Here is a 20,869-nt window from a genome sequence, read left to right on the forward strand (position 1 = left end):
CTTGCCTTAAACTTTCCCCCCCTCACCTTGAACTCATGACCTCTAGTAATTGAGTCGCCCACTCTGGGGGGGGGAAAAAGCTGCTTGCAACATCCTGGTGAACCTCCTCTGCACTCTCTCCAAAGCATCCACATACATTTGGTAATGTGGCGACCAGAACTGTGAGCAGTATTCCAAATGTGGCTGAACCAAAGTCCTATACATCGTAGAGAAAGTGAGGACTGCAGATGCTGGAGATCAGAGCTGAAAAATGTGTTGCTGGAAAAGCACAGTAGGTCAGGCAGCATCCAAGGAGCAGGCGAATCGACGTTTCGGGCATAAACCCTTCTTCAGGAATGAGGAAAGTGTGCCAAGCGTGCCAAGCAGGCCAAGATAAAAGGTAGGGAGGAGGGACTTGGGGGAGGGGCATTGGAAATGCGATAGGTGGAAGGAGGTCAAGGTGAGGGTGATAGGCCGGAGTGGGGGTGGAGGCAGAGAGGTCAGGAAGAAGATTGCAACCACAAGGGATGAACTCAGATTTCTCCAGTTTCCTCATTTCCCCTCCCCCCACCTTGTCTCAGTCAAATCCCTCGAACTCAGCGCTGCCTTCCTAACCTGCAATCTTCTTCCTGACCTCTCTGCCCCCACCCCCACTCTGGCCTATCACCCTCACCTTGACCTCCTTCCACCTATTACATTTCCAATGCCCTTCACCCAAGTCCCTCCTCCCTACCTTTTATCTTAGCCTGCTGGACACACTTTCCTCATTCCTGAAGAAGGGCTTATGCCCGAAACGTCGATTCTCCTATTCCTTGGATGCTGCCTGACCTGCTACACTTTTCCAGCAACACATTTTCAGCTCCTATACAAGGTAACATGACCTGCCAACACTTGTACTCAATACCCCGTCCAATGAAGGAAAGCATGCAGTATGTCTTCTTGACCAATCTATTGACCTGCATTGCCACCTTCAGGGTACAATAAACCTAAATACCCAGATCTCTCTGTATATCAATTTTCTCCAGGGCTTTTCCACTTAGCATATAATTCACTCTAGAATTGGATATTCCAAAGTGCAGCACCTCGCATTTGTCTGGCTTGAACTCCATCTGCCAGGTCTCTGCCCAACTCTCCAAACTATCTATATTCTGCTGCATTCTCTCACAGTCCCCTTCATTATCTGCTACTCCACCAATCATAGTGTGATCTGCAAACTTGCTAATCAGACCACCTATACCTTCCTCCAGATCATTTATGTACATCATAAACAACAGTGGTCCCAGCACAGATCCCTGTGAAACACCACTGGCCACAGTTCTTCATTTTGAAAAACTTCCTTCCACCACTACTCTCTGTCTCCTGCTGCCTTGCCAGTTCTCTATCCATCTAGCTAGTACACCCTGGACTCCATGCGACTTTACTTTCTCTATCAGCCTACCATGGGGAACCTTATTAAATGTCTTACTGAGGTCCATGTACATGACATCTACAGCCCTTCCCTCATCAATCAACTTTGTCATTTCCTCACAGAATTCTGTAAAGTTGGTGAGACGTGACCTTCCCTCCAAAAAACCATGTTGCTTATTACTGATAAATCCATTTTCTTCCAAATGTAAATAGATCCTATCCCTCCGTATCTTCTCCAGCAGCTTCCCTACCACTGATATCAGGATCATCAGTCTATAATTACCTGGATCATCCCTGCTATCCGTCTTAAACATGGGGACAACATTAGCAATTTTCCAATCCTCTGGGACCACACCCATGTTCAAGGATGCTACAAGATATCTGTTAAGGTCCCAGTTATTTTCTCTCTCGCTTCCCTCAGCAACCTGGGATAGATCCCATCTGGACCTGGGGACTTGTCCACCTTAATACCTTTTAGAATACCCAACATTTCCTCACTCCTTATGCTGACTTGACCTAGAAAAATCAAAAATCTATCCCTAACCTCAATATTCATCACGTTCCTCTCCTCGGTGAATACTAATGCAAAGTACTCAGTAAGAATCTTACCCAATTTCTCTGACTTCACACATAATTTTCCTCCTTTGAGTGGGCCAAGCCTTTCTCTAGTTACCCTCTTGATTCTTATATCTGAATAAAAGGCTTTTGGATTTTCCTTAGCCATGTTTACTAAAGATATCACCTCTTTTAGCTCTCTTAATGCCTAATTTCAGATTGTTCCCACTTTCCCCATATTCCTCTGAAACTTCATCTGTTTTTAGTCACCTAAATCTTATTTATGCTTCCTTTTTCCTCTCAGCTAGTCTCACAATTTCACCTGTCACCCATAGTTCCCTACTCTTGCCATTTCTAGATTAGATAAGATTAGATTACTTACAGTGTGGAAACAGGCCCTTCGGCCCAACCTGCCGAAGCGCACCCACCCCTACCCATTCCCCTACATCTAACACTACGGACAATTTAGCGTGGCCAATTCACCTAACCTGCACATTTTTGGACTGTGGGAGGAAACCAGAGCACCCGGAGGAAACCCACGCAGACACGGGGAGAATATGCAAACTCCACACAGTCAGTCGCCTGAGGCGGGAATTGAACCCGGGTCTATGGCGCTGTGAGGCAGCAGTGCTAACCACCGTGCCGCCCACATTTTCACAGGGACGTGTCTGTCCTGCACTCTAATCAACCTGTCTTTAAAAGTCTCCCACACATCAAATGTGGATTTACCCTCAAACAGCTGCTCCCAATCCACATTCCCCAGCTCTTGCTGATTTTTGCTATAGTTGGCCTTCCCCCAATTTAGCATTCTTCCTTTAGGACCACTCTTGTCTTTGTCCATGTGTATTCTAAAACTTATGGACTTGTGATCGCTATTCCCAAAGTAATCCCCCACTGAAACTTCAACCACCTGGCCAGGCTCATTCCCCAACACCAGATCCAGTATTGCCCCTTCCCAAGTTGGACTAGATACATACTGCTCTCTAAAACCCGCCTGGATGCTCCACCTAGACTTTAACACTGTTGCTTTTACCATAATTTGTCAACATATTTGTACCCCTATCTCATGCTTGCTGTTGTAGTATGGCCCCAACATTGTTACCGCACCCTTCCTATTTCTGAGCTCTGCCCATTTTGCCTCACTGTTCAATTCCTCCATAGTGCCCTCCTTCAGCACAGCTGTGAGATCCTCTCTGACCAGAAATGCAATTCCTCCACCCCTATTATCTCCCTCTCTATCCCACCTGAAACATTTGTATCCTGCGATATTTAGTTGCCAATTATACCCTCCCCTCAACCAAGTCTCAGTAATAGAAATAACATCATACTCCCAGGTACTCATCCAAGCCCTAAGTTCATCTGCATTTTGGGGTGGCATGGCAGCTCAGTGGTTAGCACTGCTGCCTCACAGCACCAGGGTTCCAGGTTCAATTCCAGCTTTGGGCAATTATCTGTGTGGAGTTTGCACATTCTCCCCCAGTGTCTGCGTGGGTTTCCTCCCAAAGATGTGCAGGTCAGGTGAATTTGCCATGTTAAATTGCCCATAGTGCATTAGTCAGAGGGGGGTGGGTTACTCTTTGGATGGTTGGTGTGGACTTATTGGGCCGAAGGGCCTGTTTTCACACTGTAGGGAATCTAATCTTACCTACTACACTTTTTGCATTAAAGCCAACGTACTTCAGCGAATCTGTCCCTTTGCGTTCATCATCTGCTCCCCGCCGACTCTTTCCTCCAGTCATGCTAACTTCATTACCTAGTTACTACCTGCTTACTATTCTCTAACATCCTCATTTGGTACCCATCCCCCTGCCACATTAACTTAAACCCTCATCAACAACGTTAACAAAAGCACTCCCGAGGACATTGGCCCAGGTGTAGACCATCCAGTTTGTAATCGTCCCACCTTCCCCAGAACCGGTGCCAATGTCTCAAAATTCTGAACCCCTCCCTCCTGCACCGTCTGTCAAGCCACGCATTCATCCTGCCTATTCTTTCACTTCTTCTCTGGCTAGCACATGGCACTGGTAGCAATCCTGAGATTACTACCTCTGAGTTCCTCCAGGAAAAGAGAGGTCACCCTGTTGGGAGTTTTCTGTACATCTCCGAATTGTTCCAGGGATGTAGAGGAAAGGATAGCAAAGGTGATTGTCAATAGCACCGAGAGTAATAGGGTAGTTGTTATGGGGCTTTAACTTCCCCAGCATTGTCTGGGAATACTATAGTTCAAGTAGTTTTGATTATTCATTTTTTGTTCAATGTGTGCCAGGAGGGTTTTCTGACACAGGTGTAGGCAGGCCAACAAGGGGAGATGCCATACTAGATTTAATACTGGGGAATGAACCCAGCCAGGTGTTAGATTTGGATGCAGGTGAGCACTTTGGTGATAGTGATCATAATTTGGTTATGTTTACAATAGCAATGGGTAGGGATAGGTATATGCCACAAGAAAGAGATACAAATGGGAGAAAGGCAATAGGATGGGGAAGGAAACTGCAGAGGATGGACACACTTGAAATGTGAAACTTATTCAAGGAACAGCTACTGTGGGTCCTTGATAAGTATATACCTATCAGGCAGGGAAGTAGATGTCAAGAGGGGGAGCCATGGTTTACTAAAGAAGTTGAAGCTCTTGTCAAAAGGAAGAAGAAGGCTTATGTGAGGATGAGGTGTGAAGGCTCAGTTGGAGCGCTTGAGAGTTACAAGTTAGCCTTCTCTTTAGATCTTTTCTGGCTAAGAAGAGCCTGGAGGGAACATTAGAAGTTGTTGGTGGATAGGATCAAGGAAAACCCGCGGGCCTTCTGTAGGTCTATCAGGAATAAAAGAGTGGCTATAGTAAGATTAGGACCAATCAACAATAGTAGTGGGAAGTTGTGTGTGGAGTCTGAGGACATAGGGGAGGTGCTTAATGAATACTTTTTGTCAGTATTCACATTGGAAAAGGACAATGTTAGTGAGAATGCGGAGATACAAGCTACAAGATTAAATGGGATTGAGACTGACAAAGGTTTTAGCAATTTTGGAAGATCTGAAAAGAGATAATACCCCCTGGGCTGGAGAGGATTTATCTTCTGATTCTCTGGGAAGCCAGGGAGGAAATTGCAGAGCCTTTGGCTTTGATCTTTATGTCATCATTGTCGACAGGAATAGTGCCACAAGATGAAGGGGAGTTGGGACAACCCTAGTAGTTAAAAGCCAGTGAGCCTTACTTTGGTTGTGGGTGAGGTATTGGAAATGAGATAAGGGTTATAAGCATCCGGAAAGGAATAATTTGATTAGGGATAGTCAACACAATTTTGTGAAGGGTGTGTCGTGCTTTACTAACCTTATTGAGTTCTTCGAGAAGGTGACAAAACAGGTGGATGAAGGTAAAGCAGTTGATGTGTATATGGATTTCAATAAGGCATTTGATAAGGTTCCACACAGTAGGCTATTGCACAAAATACGGAGATTCGGAATTGAAGGTGATTTAGCTGTTTGGATCAGAAATTGGCTAGCCTGAAAGAAGACAGAGTGTGGTGGTTGAGGAGAAATGTTCATCCTAGAGTTCAGTTACCAGTGGTGTGCCACAAGGATCTGTTTTGGGGCCACTGCTGTTTGTCATTTTTATAAATGATCTGGAGGTGGGCGTGGAAGGATTGGTTAGTAAACATGCGGAAGACACTAAGGTAAGGGGAGTTGTGGATAGTGCTGAAGGATGTTGTGGGTTACAGAGGGACATAGATAAGATGCAAAGCTGGGCTGAGAAGTGGCAAATGGAGTTTAATGTGGAAAAGTGTGAGATAGTTCACTTTGGAAGAAGTAATAGGAATGGAGAGGACTGGGCTAATGGTAAAATTCTTGGCAGTGTAGATGAAGAGAGATCTCAGTGTCCTGGTGCCTAAATCCCTAAAAGCTGCCACCCAGGTTGGTAAGGTTGTTAAGAAGGCATATGAGGTGTTGGCTTTATTGGTAGGGGGAATTGGGTTCTGGAGCCACAAGGTCATGCTTCAGCTGTACAAGACACTGGTGAGGCTGCACCTGCAGTATTGTGTGCAATTCTGGTCACGGCATTATAGGAAGATGTGGAAGCTTTGAAAAGGATTCAGGGGAGATTTACTAGGATGTTGCCTGGTATGGAAGGAAGGTCTTATGAGGAAAGGCTGAGGGAACGGAGGCTTTTTTGTTGGAGAGAAGAAGGTTGAGATGTGACTTAATTGAGACGTACAAAGTAATCAGAGGGTTAAACAGTGAGAGCCCTTTTCCTTTGATAGTGAAGGCTAACATGAGGGGACATAACTTTAAATTGAGGGGTGATAGATTTAGAACAGATATTAGGGGTAGTTTCACTCAAGCTGTGTGGAATGATCTGCCTGTAACAGTAGCAGACTTGCCTACATTAAGGGCATTTAAATAGGCATTGGACATACATATGGATAATAGTGGAACAGTGTAGGTTAGATGGGCATCAGATTATTTTCATAGGTCAGCACAACATCAAGGGTCGAAGGGCCTGTACTGTGCTGTAACGTTCTATGTTCTATGTCCTATGTCCTACTTTTTAACTTGGCTCCTAGCTCCCTAAATTCTGCACATAGGACCTCATCCCATTTCTTTTACCTATAACATTGGTGCCTATATGCACCACAGCAGCTGGCTGTTCACCCTCCCCCTTCAGAATATTGTGCAGCCGATCTGAGACATCCCTGACCCGTGCACCTGGGAGGCAACATACCATTCGGGAGTCTCATTTTCAACCACAGAACTGCCTATCCACTCCCCTTACAATTGAATCCCCAATGACTATAGCTCTTTCACTCGTTTTCCCACCTTTCTGTACAGCAGAGCCAGCCACAATGCCATGAACCTGGCTACCGATAACCTCTCCTAGTGAGCCATCTTCCCCCTATAGTATCCTAAATGGTATACCTGTTTTGGAGGGAGATGACCAAAGGGGACACCTGCACTGCCTTTCTGCTCTTTCTCTGCCTTTTGGTTACCCATTTCCTCTCTCCCTCAGCAATCCTAATCTGTGATGTGACCAATTTGCTAAATGTGCTATCCACAAACCCTTCAGCATCGCGGATGCTCCAAAATGAGTCCATCCGCAGCTCCAGAGCCGTCATGCGGTCGAAGAAGAACTGCAGCTGGACACACTTCCTGCATATGAAGGAGTCAGGGACATCAGCCATGTCCCTGAGCTCCCACATTGAGCAAGAGGAGAGTAACACAGGTCTGAGATCTCCTGTCATTTTTAATCTTATGTGTAACTGAGTCCAACGATAGTATCAAATAATAGATAAATGAAAAGAAAAAAATAAAAGTTTTATCCAATCACACAATAAGAAAGTAATAAAAAAATCCTTATCAACACACCACAGTCTTTTTGTTTTGGTTAGAGGTGGAGGCGGGTAGGAGACACTACACATGTAATGTCTCGGGTTCAGCCATTGCCCAAATGCATGAGTTCACTCACCTTCCCAGAGTGCAATTCAACCACTCCCACTCAGCTCCTTGCTCTCAATGCTCGCACTGCTGCTGAAAATGAAGGCTTCTGACACTTGAGGTAAGTCCTTTCAGAGGGAAATTTACCTTCCTGGCAGCCCTCTGAGTCGTTTCAAAATTATGAGAGGGACTAGTCAGAGTAAATAGAGAGAAACTGTTCCCATTGGTAGAAGGAGTGAGAACAAGAGGAAAATGATTTAAGGTAATTGGCAAAAGAACCAGAGACAACATGAGGAAAACTGTTTATATCCAATGAGTGTTTAGATAGGCTACCTACATCTGAGAAAGTGCTGAAGGCATAGTAAATTGCAGCTTTCAAAACAGAATTGGATAATTATCTGAAGAATCAATATTTGTTGGTGTTCAGGTAAAAGGTGAGGATAGTAGGACTACCTGACTATGTCTGACAAAGCGCTGGCATTGATTTGCTGAGCCAAGTGGCCTCCTGAGAGAGAGGTTGTTATCACTGCACCACGGCACCAAGCCCTTTATCTCCCTCAACTCGTTGTTGTTTGATATCCTACCACTATGGTGTCATCAGCAAATGTGTAGGTGGTGTTTGTGTGGAATTTGGCTACACATTTGTGGGTGTACAGGGAGTATAGCTGGGAACTGAGAATGCATCCAATTATTCAGCAGACAAAAATATGTCCCTCCCTGATGTGCTGAATGCTTTCTGTGCTCGGTTTGAGCAGAATGCCAGCGGTTGGTGCCACCTGCTTCGACGGCCCCAGATGCACTTGTTCCCTCTGTCACCGCTGCAGACATCAGCTCCGTCTTCCTGAGAGTCAACCCAAGGAAAGCGATGGGCCCAGACAGAGTCTCTGGATGTGCACTTGGATCCTGTGTGAACCAGCTTGCAGAGGTTTGCACTAACATCTTCAACCTCTCCCTTGCATAAGCTGAGGTCCCCACCTGCTTCAAGAAGACCATCGTCACCCTAGTACCAATGAAAACAAATTTAACTTGCCTTAATGACGACCACTCAGTAGCTCTGACCTCCATAATCATGAAGTGCTTCGAGAGACTGGTCATGGCCTACATCAACTCGAGCCTCCCAGCCTGCAATTTGCCTACCGAAAAGGAGAAACTTCTTCACCCAGAGAGTGGTGGCTGTGTGGAATGCTCTGCCCCAGAGGGCAGTGGAGGCCCAGTCTCTGGATTCATTTAAGAAAGAGTTGGATAGAGCTCTCATGGAGAGTGGAATCAAAGGTTATGGAGATAAGGCAGGAACAGGATACTGATTAAGGATGATCAGCCATGATCATATTGAATGGTGGTGCAGGTTCGAAGGGCAGAATGGCCTACAACAGTGACTGCACTTCAAAAGTACTTCGCTGGTGTGAAACATTTTGGCACATTTTGCAGCCTTGAAAGATGCAATATGGTTTTTGGAACAGAGAAGGAAGATTTAATTGAAGTGTCTAACATTATAAGAGGCCTAGATAGAGTATTTCCATTACAGCCAGAAGTCATACATTTAAAACTTCTGGTTCAGAAGGAACTGAGGAGAAAGGTTTTTCATCCAGAGGTGGTGGGAATCTGGAACGTGGTTTCTAAAAGGGTGGAGGTACCAGAAATGCTCATCACATTTAGGAAGCATTTGGGTGACACAACCTACAAGGCTATAAACTAATAGCTTAGAAAATGAGATTAGGCTGGATAGCTCTTTTTTTTTTGCTTGACATGCGTATGGATTCCTTTTGTGCTGTAGATTGCAATGATTGGAGAACCTGAGAAGATTAGAGTCGAGAGGGTGAGGGAGAGATTGAACAGAGGGAGTTGAAACATGAAGGATTTTGACAGAACACTTGTGAAAACATTGTTCACGTGGGCAAGAGTGTCAGTAATGCTCAGGTGCATGTTGGAAATAATTGGCAAAAGAACCAGAAGCAAGTAGAGAGTATTTTTAAGGTTATGAGTTGTCGTCTGGAATGTTACTGTCTGAAAGGACAGTGGAAGCAGATTCAGTAGGAACTTGCAAAAGGTAATTGGGTGAACGATAATTGATGTGTTGCATTTTCCTCAGAGTATCAGTTGCTAGGCAATATACGTACTTACACGCATGTTGTAGTCTCGAGCAATGAATGCTGATGGTTCTTTCAACCATATGGATGACACAGAACCTCTCTCTCCACTTTTACCTGCTGCCATTTTGGAAAGATTTGCAGTTTGTTTGACAAACGGTTTGGCGCTGCAGTTACAGAATTGTTATGTGACAGAAGGAGGACATTTGACTTATCATGTCTTCATTAACATCCCAAATAGAGTAATAGAATCATAGAGATGTACAGCACGGAAACAGACCCTTCGATCCTACTCCTCTATGCCGACCAGATATCCTAACCTAATCTAGTTCCATTTGCCAGCACTTGGCCCATATCCCTCTAAACCTTTCCTATCCATCTACCCATCCAGATGCCTTTTAAATGCTGTAATTGTACAAGTCTCCACCACTTCCTGTGGCAGCCCATTCAATGGAAGAAGACGGAGGGTGGTGTTGGTGGAGGGTTGCTTTTCAGACTGGAGGCCTGTGACCAGTGGTGTGCCACAAGGATTGGTTTCGGGTCCTTGAGTATACAGCACTTGAAATCAAGTGGATATCATCCTGAATCCCAGCGGGTTTTAGGAAGGTGGCATCAGACCCTGAAGACCATGTTAAGAGCGTACTGTCAGGATTACCCAAATGACTGGGATAAAGGTATCCCATTCATATTGTTTGCCATTAGAGATGCCCCAAATGAATCTACTCAGTTTACTCCCTTTGAATTAATATTCAGACATGAAGTGAGAGGGCCTTCGAAATTAATTAAAGAAAAATTAACAGGACCAAAGTCAGATCTCACACTTGGATTATGTATCGGAGATGAGAGAGGGATTAAATCGGGTAGATGAGTTAGCTAAACAGCACCTGAAGAGGGCACAGCATAGAATGAAGCATGTGGCAGATAAAAGATTTGAAAGAGTCATACAGCACAGAAACAGACCAATCGGCCCAACCAGTCCATGCCAACTAAACTAGTCCCATCTGCCTGCTCCTGGCCCATATCCCTGCAAACCTTTCCTATTCATGTACTTATCCAAATGTCTGTTAAAAGTTGTAACTGTATCCACATCCACCACTTCCTCAGGAAGTTCATTCCATCCGTGAACCACAGTCTGTGTAAAAAACAAATTTCCCCTTGTGTTTTTTTTAAATCTTTCTTCTCTCACCTTTAAAATGTGCCCCCTTGTCTTGAAATCCCCCATCTGAGGGGAAAAAAAACACCTATCTATACCCCTCATTATTTTACAAACCTTCATCAGGTTGCCTCTTAACCGCCTACACTCTAGTGAAAAAACTCCCAGCCTATTCAGCCTTTCTTCATAACTCAAAACTTTCCGTAGCCAGCAACATCCTGGTGAGTTTTTTCTGAACACTCTCCAGCTTTCCTTTTCAGCGACACACTCTTCTTCCTTGATCATTACCTCCTTGGTGAGACATGAGCCCAGAGTTTCTGGTTCAGAGGCAGGCATGTTACCAAATACACCACGCAGTCTCCTTTTGATCTTTGAGTTACCATGGCAACATTCACCTTTGCATTCATGTTGGGGTCTGGAGCTAATCAGGTGTTGGACTGCTCCATCTCACAATCAAATTCACTTTTGATATAGAGTGGTGTAAGACAATGCCTTTCCTTGATATACTAGGTGAGATATCTGCTAATTATTTTCTCCAGTCTTGTCTATTACAAACCTTCATTGGTTAGTAAACACATTGAAATTCATTTCTTCTGTGTCCTAAATTTGGCATTAACAGCAGTGCTGTAAAATGATCCCTTGCTATTTTATTTCCTTACAGCTTTGATACAGAAATAGTATACATCAAATCGATTCTCTGGGACAATGGTCATTGTATTCTGTGTCAAAAAGTGTGGTGCTGGAAAAGTACAGCTGGTCAGGCAGCATCCGAGGAGCAGGAGAATCGACGTTTTGAGCAGAAGCTCTTCATCAGGAGTTATGCTCAGAATGTGGACTCTCCTGCTCCTAGGATACTGCCTGACTGGTTGTGCTTTTCCAGCATCACACTTTTTGACTCTGATCTCTCACACATGCAGTTCTCACTTTCTCCATTGTTTCTGTGTACCACAAAAACCCACACTGGACCAGAACTGAAAAGTGACTAGTCTGCTTCTAATTACTCTAGAAAGGTGAGGTATTTAAAAAAATTTGATAAAATAAGCCATTTCATGCAGCACGGTGGTGACGTTAGTGGTATTTTCCACCGCAGGACAGCACTGTCAGTTCTGCGTACCATATAGGTGAGTAACTTTGTGTACGAATTTCAGAGTCAGTAGATGTCTGTTAGGTAAGCTATAGCTCTCAATGACTAGGTGATTGAATCAAACACCATGTTCCTTCAGCTGTTGATGCTAGCCCATACTTACAAACCCAAAATTAAATGTCTCCTGATAGGTGTCTTTCTGGAAACAGGCGGCAATTGCCTGAATGCATTAATAACTACTTTAATACTGAAAATGTGTTGCTGGAAAAGTGCAGCAGGTCAGGCAGCATCCAAGGAGCGGGAGAATCGACATTTCGGGCATGAGCCCTTCTTCAGGAAGTACTTTAATAGCCAATTTAAGATAAACAGTTGAATTTGATTCATGGCTCATTTAGCCTTGCCCTTAGCGATGGACATTCATACACAGTAACTCATTCTCTGTAAACAGAAGGAATTTATTTAAGCCTTGCACTTTTTTTTTGAATTACTTAGGTGTTTAGGGAGTCTATAATTCCCCATTGTTTGCTTCATTAGCAATGCCTGAGTCAATCAGAGTCATCTTTCCAAACAGGTAGTGCCCTTTTCTCCAGTAGAATATTTTGTTGTGATTGTTTGAAATTTGATGTTCTTGCATTTATCTCGACGAATGCTAGAGTCAAAGTGTGGCACTGGAAAAGCACAGCAGATCAGTCACCGTTTTGGAGATAAGCCCTTCACCAGGGCATGCTAAACCAATAGCTTTAATGATATCTCTCTTTTCAGAAATGTTTGTGATCAGTAGCTCTGTTAAAGATACAGCACTGGCATGATGGAGCAAATGTGCCCTTGCCCTTTTTGTGTCACTTTCTGTGGTTCCAATGCAAATGATGTGAAAACCAAATTTGGGAGCTAATTCTACTGTAATACCAGTATCTGTGACTAAGGTCGTAATGAGCTTTTTCCAACAGGCCAGTCACTGACACATACCGAGAATTCAGCTCTGCCAATGTGGGAAAAGTGGGAAGAAAGTTGGCAACATCCCAACGGTTTACTGAGGAATCGAGAAAAAGTAACATCTATCCGAGAAAGTTTAAACAGCAGGAGGTGAGTCACAGCTGATGAGTTTGCAGCTTTTAAGGTAAAAAGGCTTGGTGTTTTTCTGATGTGCTCCGTAGATCAATATGGTTGGGGATTCAAATACTTAAAATCAAAATGTTGTTAACCGTTTATGTCAAATTGGCTGATCTTAGCTGGGTGTACAATCTGATACTATGATATACGGGAGGACATGCCTGGAGCCTCTCCTGGCATACTAAACATGAGAGGCCAACCTGGTGATGCTAGATCACAGGACTACTTGCATTTCAAATAATGGAAGCACTATGCGATGGAGAATGCAAAGTGATTCCACATCCAATGGATCAGATGTGATCTCTGCAGTCCTGCCACATCCAGTCATGAATGGTGGTGGACAGGGCTCCACATACATCCCCATCCACAACCATAGGCGTGCCCAGCATGTTAGTGTAAAAAAAAAACTAGGCTGAAGCAAATGCAGGCTTCTGTAGCCAGAAGTGGATAATCCAACTTGGTCTCCAGAATCATAGATGCCAGTCTATTTGATTCATTCCATGGGACATCAAGGAACGATTGAATGCATTGGATACTACAAAGGCTGTTGTCCCGTTCAACATTCCAGCAATACTGAACACTTGTGCTCCACAACTTTCTGTACATGGAGTCAAACTGTTCCAACACTGGTATTTGCCTAACAATGTGAAAAATTGTGAAGAATGACCCATACACAAACACATGACATATGCAATCCACCACATTTCCATCTGTGTCAGTGTACTGTTGAACATCAGCACGGTGACTGACATTGCTGTTGACCCACTTGTGCAGCAACAACCTGCTTGCTACTGCTCAGTTTGAGTTTTGCCAGGGACTCTGTGCTAAAGTCCTCATTTTACACTCTTGTAATGGAGAAAAGAAGTGAACTCTGGAGGTGAGGTGAGAATGACTGCCCATGATATGAGGCCACATTTGATTGCAGGAATTCCTCAGAGGAGTGTCCTAGGCCCAACCATGTTCATTTGCTTCCTCAGTGACCTTTCTTCCATCATAAGATCAGAACTGGGGATATTTACTGATGCTTGGAAAAAGTTCTCTGATACTGAAGCAGTCTGTGTACGCTTGCAGCAAAGCCTAAACAATAGATAGTTGCGAGCTTAAAAGTGGGAAGTAATACTTGAGACCACACAAGTGCCAGGCAATCCAAGAAAAAAGCATCTAACTATCTTCCCTTACCATCACTGAATTTTCCACTATGATCATCCTGAAACATAACTGGATCGGACGTATAAATACTACGAGAGCAGGTCAGATCTGTGAGAAATAACTCACCTCTGACTCCCAAAGCCTGTTTGCCATCTACAGGGCGCAGGTTAGAGGCCTGGCCTCTAGTCCAGCCACTGGCCTGGATGCATGCAGTTCAAAACATTTGACACCCTACAAGTCAGAGCAGCCCACTTGATTGGGACTTAATCCATCATCTTAAATATTCACTCCCTCAGTGACAATGCAAAGTGGGTAGAAGTGTATATACTATCTGCAAGATACTGTTGGGGGAAAACCTGGGATAGTTCCGTTTAACTTCCAGACTTGCGTCTTCTACCATCTGGTTTGTGGGGGGGTGGGTGGGGGGGAGGGTGTTGCAGGCGGGGGAAGCAGATGCATGGAAACACCAACAACTGCAAATTCCTGTCCAAGTCTCTCTCAATCCTGACTTTGAAATGTATCCCCATTCCTGCTCTGGAGCTCTCTCCCTAACAGCGCCATGGCTGCCCCTACACTCCAAAAACTGCATCAATTCAAGAATGTAGCTCACCACTACCATGTCTGTGAAAGTCATTTAGGGATTGGCAACAAATGCAAGCCTTGTCAGTGACACTGAAATTCCTTGATTGAGTAAGAGAACAGTTCACCTCAGTGAGCCTGGGATAAGGCCAGCCGAATTATAAAGGGCAGCTGGGACTGGGATAAGATTGTGGAGTCAGTTAATCTGTCCTGACACAGTCTGTGGACAACCCCTTCTTTAGGCTTGCTGCAGTTTGGGCTGAATCCCCTTCAGCTCAGCTGCAATCCTGTTCTTCTCCAGCTTACATAGAACATAGAACATTACAGTGCAGTACAGGCCCTTTGGCCCTCGATGTTGCGCCGCCCTGTCATACTAATCTGAAGGCCATCCCACCTACACTATTCCATGTACGTCCATTTGCCTGTCAATGACGACTTAAATGCACTTAAAGTTGGCGAATCTACTACCGATTGCAGGCAAAGCATTCCATACCCTTACTACTCTCTGAGTAAAGAAACTACCTCTGACATCTGTTTTATACCTATCTCCCCTCACTTTAAAGTTGTGTCCCCTCGTGTTTGCCGTCCCCATACTTGGAAAAAGGCTCTCCCTGTCCACTCTATCTAACCCACTGATTATCTTGTATGTCTCTATTAAGTCACCTCTCAACCTTCTCTCTAACGAGAACAGCCTCAAGGCCCTCAGCCTTTCCTCATAAGACATTCCTTCCAAACCAGGCAACATCCTAGTAAATCTCCTCTGCACCCTTTCCAAAGCTTCCACATCCTTCTTATAATGTGGTGACCAGAACTGTACACAATACTCCAAGTGTGGTCATACCAGAGCTTTGTACAGCTGCAGCATAACCTCCTGGTTCCGGAACTCAATCCCTCTATTAATAAAGGCCAAAACACTGTACGCCTTCTTAACAACCCTGTCAATCTGGGTGGCAACTTTCAGGGATCTGTGTACATGGACACCGAGATCGCTTTGCTTATCTGCACTCCCAAGAATCCTACCATTAGCCCAGTACTTTGCATTCCGATTACTCCGGCCAAAGTATATCACCTCACACTTGTCCACATTAAACTCCATTTGTCACCTCTCTGCCCAACTCTGCATCCTATCTATGTCTCTCTGCAACCTACTACATCCTTCGTCACTATCCACAACTCCACCAATCTTAGTGTCGTCCACAAACTTACTAACCCACCCTTCTAAGCTCTCACCCAGGTCATTTATAAAAATGATGAACAGCAGTGGACCCAACACCGACCCTTGCGGTATGCCGCTAGTAACTGGTGAAAGTCACATCAAAATAGCCTGCCCCAGGAAAATCCTGCAGGCAGTACACATCCGCTGCTTCGAACCCGCAGCACTCCAGCAAAATCTTAAGCTTACTCCTTCTTGCATCCTGTTTGGGCACTTAGCTGTGAGACCACATTGCAAGATGCAGCTGTCAATCTCTGCAGAACGTTGGATTAAATTTTAAGGCATCTGGTGAAGCTGAGATGGGAGTAGGGGGCGGCCCCGAGGAAGTTCCTTCTTCACGTACGTGCCTTCAATGTTTTTGAAAGGATGACAAAGATGTCCGAAGATGGTTATTAACAGTTATCATGCCAGCATAAGATTTTAAAGGCAAATAACAACTGACTGGGAATTCAAAGTAGGTATTGGGTGGTAAAAGTGACGTCAGGCAGCATCTGAGGAGCAGGAGAATCAACATTTCGGGCATAAGCCCTTCATCAGGAATGAGGCTTGTGTGCCGGGGGGGGGCTAGGAGAAAATGGGAGTGGGTGGTGTTGGAGGCGGAAGGTAGCTGAGAAAGCAATAGGTAGATGGAGGTGAGGGATATGGTGATAGTCGGAGAGGATGGAATGGATAAATGGAAAAGTTGATGGACAGGTCAGGAAAGCGGTGCCAAGCTGGAGGCTTGGGATTGGGATAATGTGGGGAAAGGGGAGATGAGGAAACTGTTGAAATCCACATTGATCCTGTGAGGTTGCAGGGTCCCAAGGTGGAATATGAGGCGTTCTTTCTCCAAGCGTCGGATGGCGATGGAGGAGGTCCAGGACCTGCATGTTCTTGACTGAGTAGGAGGGGGGAGTTAAAGTGTTCAGCCACGGGGTGGTGGGGTTGGTTGGTACGGATGTCCCAGGGATGTTCTCTGAAACAATCCACAATTAGGCGTATTGTCTCCCCAGTGTAGAAGAGACCACTCGGGTGCAATGGATACAGTAGATGACATTGGTGGAAGTACAGGTAAATTTCTGTTATATGTGGAAGGATCCTTTGGGGCCTTGGACAGAGGTGAGGGGAGTGGCGTGGGCACAGGTTTTGCACTTCCTGTGGTGGCAGGGGCATGTGCCGGGAGTAGAGTGTGTGCCAGTGGGGGACGTGGACCTGATGAGGGGGTCATAGAGGGAATGGTCTCTCTGAAATGCTGATAGGAATTGGGTAGGAAAAATGTCTCTGGTGGTGGGGTCCGTTTGTAGGTGGCAGAAGTGGCAGAGGATGATGTGATGTATGCGGAGGTTGGTGGGGTGGCAGGTGAGGACTAGGGAGGTTCTGTCCTTGACGCATTGGAAGGGGTGGGGTTCAAGGGCAGTGGTGCGGTAAGTGGAGGAGGTGCACTGGAGGGCATTGTTGCTCACATGGGAAGGGAAGTTGCGATCATGGAAGTAGGAGGCCATCTGGGATTTTCCAAGATGGAATTGGTCATCCTGGGAACAGATGCAATGGAGGCAGAGGAGTTGGGAATAAAGGATGGTGTATTTACAGGAGGTAGGGTGGGAGGAGGTGTAATCTAGGTAGCTGTGGGAGTTAGTGGTCTTGTAGTACATGTCTGTGATTAGTTGGTTGCTGGTGATGGAGATGGAGATGTCCAGGAAGGGGAGGGAGATGGTCCAGGTGAAGTTGAGGTTGGAGTGAAAGGTGTTTGTGAAGTGGATGAACTATTCAACCTTCTTGTGGGAGCACAAGGCGGTGCCAATACATTCATGGATGTAGCGGAGGAACAAGTGGGAGGTGGTGCCAATGTAACTGTTCCACATACCCGACAAAGAGGCAGGCATAGCTGGGTCCTGTGTGGGTGCCTATTGCTACCCCTTTGGTTTGGTGGAAATGGGAGGGTTGGAAGGCGAAGTTATTAAGGGTGACGACCAGTTCAGCCAGGCAGATGAAGGTGTCAGAGAAAGGGTACTGGTTGGGACAACGTGGTCCATGCCCCCACCTGCACATACCCTACTCCTGGCATATGCCCCTGCCACCGCAGGAAGTGCAAAATCTGTGCCCACACCACTCCTCTCACCTCTGTCCAAGGCCTCAAGGGATCCTTCCACATCTCAGAAATTTACCTGTACCTCTACCAATGTCATTTACTGCATCTCTTGAACCTGATGTGGTCTTCTCTACATCGGGGAGACAGGACGCCTACTTACGGATCGTTTCAGAGAACATCTCTGGGACACCCGCACCAACCAACCCCACTGCTCCATGGCTGAACACTTCAACTCCCCCTCCCACGCAGTTAAGGACATGCAGGTCCTGGGCCTCCTTCATTGCCGAACCCTAACCACTCTGGAGGAATAATGCCTCATATTCTGCCTTGGGACCCTGCAACCACACAGGATCAATGTGGATTTCACCAGTTTCCTCATTTCCCCTCCCCCCACCTTATCCCAGTCCCAAGCATCTAACTCGGCATCCCCCTCCTGACCTGTCAATCACCTTTCCCATCTAACCGTTCCACCCTCCTCTCTGACCTAGCACCTTCTCCCTCACCTTCATCTACCTATCGCTTTCTCAGCAAACCCCCCCCCCCCCCCCACTTATCTCTCAGCCTCCCCGGCAGACAAGCCTCATTCCTGTTGAAGGGCTTATGCCTGAAACATTGATTCTCCTGCTCCTCGGATGCTGCCTGACCTGCTGTGCTTTTCCAGCACCATGTTCTCGACTCTGATCTCTAGACATCTGCAGTCCTCACTTTCTCCTGGTAAAAGTGATGATTTGGAATAAAAATTAAAAGCATCTTTTGTAAAACAAAGTCTGTTGCATGGATGTTCACAGAATCATAGAATTTTACAGCGCAGAAAGAGGCCAGCTAGTCCATTGTGACTGGACCAGCTGATTAGGAACCTTCCAGCATCATCCCATTTTCCAACTCTAGATCTGTAGTCCTACAGTTCAGAAGACTGCGATTGCATATCTAAGCACTTTGTGTTTGTCATGATTTCTGTCTATTGCCCCTTGAGATAGTGAGTTCTAGATCCCCACCACCATGATGTGGAGTTTCTTGAGTGTTATCTTACAGTCATAGAGCTGTACAGCATGGAAACATACCCGTGGTCCAACTCATCCAGGCCGACCAGTTATCCTAAATTAATCTAGTCTTTTCTGCCAGCATTTGATTCATATCCCTCTGAACTCTACCTATTCACATACCCATCCAGATGCCTTTTAAATGTTGTAATTGTGCCAGATTCCCCCACTTTGTCTTGCAACTCATTCCATACATGCACCAACCTCTGTGTGAAAAGTTACCCCTTAGGCCCCTTTTAAATCTTACCCCTCTTGCCTTAAACCTATGCCCTCTAGTTTTGGACTCCCTATCCCGGGGAAAAGACCTTGGCTATTCACCCTGTCCACGCCCCTCCATATTTTATAAATCTCTATAAGGTCACCCCTCAGTCTCTGACACTCCAGGGAAAATAACTGCAGCCTATTCAGCCTCTCCCTATAGCTCAAACCCTTCAACTCTGGCAACATTCTTGCAAATCTTTTCTGAACCCTTTCAAGTTTCATAACATCGTTCCTATAACAGAGAGGCCAGAATTGAATGTAGTATTCCAAAAGTGGTCTAACCAATGTTCTGTACAGCCGTAACATGACGTCCCAACTCCTATACTCAGTGCACTGATCAATAAAGGCAAGCATACCAAACGCCTTCTTCACTTTCCTATCTATTTGCTTCCCTACTTTCAAGGAACTATGAACCTGCACTCCCAAGGTTTCTTTGTTCAGCAACATTCCCCAGGACCTTACCGTTAAGTGCTACCCTGATTTGCCTTTCCAAAAGTCAACACCTCACATTGATCTAAAATGAACTCAATTTGTCACTCGGCTCATCAGTCTGTCCAATCAGGATCTGATTGTACTCCGATCTTGAAGCTGTCCTCATCCAGGCAATTGTGCAGTATTCCGTCAGGAGCTGAATGAACTGAACCCAAACTGGTAGCAATGAATGTCAATTTCCACCTTAAAAATATTCAGTAACCCTATGTCTCAACCCTGTGCTTACATGGACAACATGGTTTAAAAATAGGCATCTCCCGTTTAAAACAAAGATGAGAAAAATGCTTTCTCTCAGAGGGCCAGTAGGTCAGAACATATAAACTGCAGATAGGAAGCAGACATCACTCATGAATGTTTCATTAAAAGCATTATTATACTCCCACTAATTCTAAGGGGTTTTGCTGCGATGGCAAGTGAAGTCTGTTGAGGTAGGAGCCACAGATGGTCTGCAAGGACTTCTATCTCACCTCATTCGGTGGGGTCAAAAATGCCTAATAACGGTTAATTTGGGAGAAGGTCGGAGGTCAGAGAGATAAGGAAGTGTCATTGTTGACAATATTCCCTTTCAGACCAATCGAGAAATCTTTTTCCAACTTGCTGAAAGTTGGAAAAGACCTTGGTTATTCACCCCATCCATACCCCTCATTATTTTATAAGCCTCTATAAGGTCAACCCTCAGTCTCTGACACTCCAGGGACACCCTCAACCACTTTGTGTAAGAAGGTTTGTGTCCCATGTTCTACAGATGTATAATGCCCAGGGTGTGCATTAGGCCATTCAGTAAAGTCTGGAGAAGGAAGATGGCACGTGAATAACCGGGGATCTACTTTAAAACTGGACTCAGTGTGTAACACCAGTAAATATCATTTATATATCATTTATTAATGAAGTATAACATCCCATGGTGCTTCACACAAAATCAGACGACATTCAAGAAATAGGCATACAAGAAGATTATTAGCTGTAGTCAAAAGGGTTGGTTTTGAGGATGGTCTCAAAAGAGGTGAGGGATAAGGTGTCATATAGTTAGATGTTTTGAATCTCTTGACCAACCTCATCCAGATGAAGTCTGTAAATCCACGTATCTCACCATGACTCCTATGTAAGAGGATAGCTTAGCTTGAATTTCAAGGATTGATCTTCATTCCTACACATTTGATGTCTCAAAGACCAATATTATCTAGACATTGATTTGCCCAAAATCTTGTTTGCCTTAGTGAGTTTTGAGAAGATTTGTAGCTTAGGTTGAGGTTCTGGATGTAGGTTTGCTC

The 20,869-nt window shown here is 45.1% G+C and overlaps 1 protein-coding gene across 6 annotated transcripts in view; it reads left to right on the forward strand.

Moving 5' to 3' along the window:
• Positions 1-20,869, forward strand: part of triobpb (TRIO and F-actin binding protein b) — a 373,748-nt gene that overhangs the window by 59,087 nt on the left and 293,792 nt on the right. For all 6 annotated transcript variants that reach the window (XM_072588503.1, XM_072588505.1, XM_072588506.1 and 3 more), the window contains one exon: positions 12,634-12,769. In XM_072588503.1, the coding sequence (XP_072444604.1) occupies positions 12,634-12,769 (136 nt within the window). The remainder of the gene's footprint in view (positions 1-12,633; positions 12,770-20,869) is intronic.

The sequence above is a fragment of the Chiloscyllium punctatum genome, chromosome 18, assembly GCF_047496795.1.
Source record: "Chiloscyllium punctatum isolate Juve2018m chromosome 18, sChiPun1.3, whole genome shotgun sequence".
Classification (NCBI taxonomy): domain Eukaryota; kingdom Metazoa; phylum Chordata; class Chondrichthyes; order Orectolobiformes; family Hemiscylliidae; genus Chiloscyllium; species Chiloscyllium punctatum.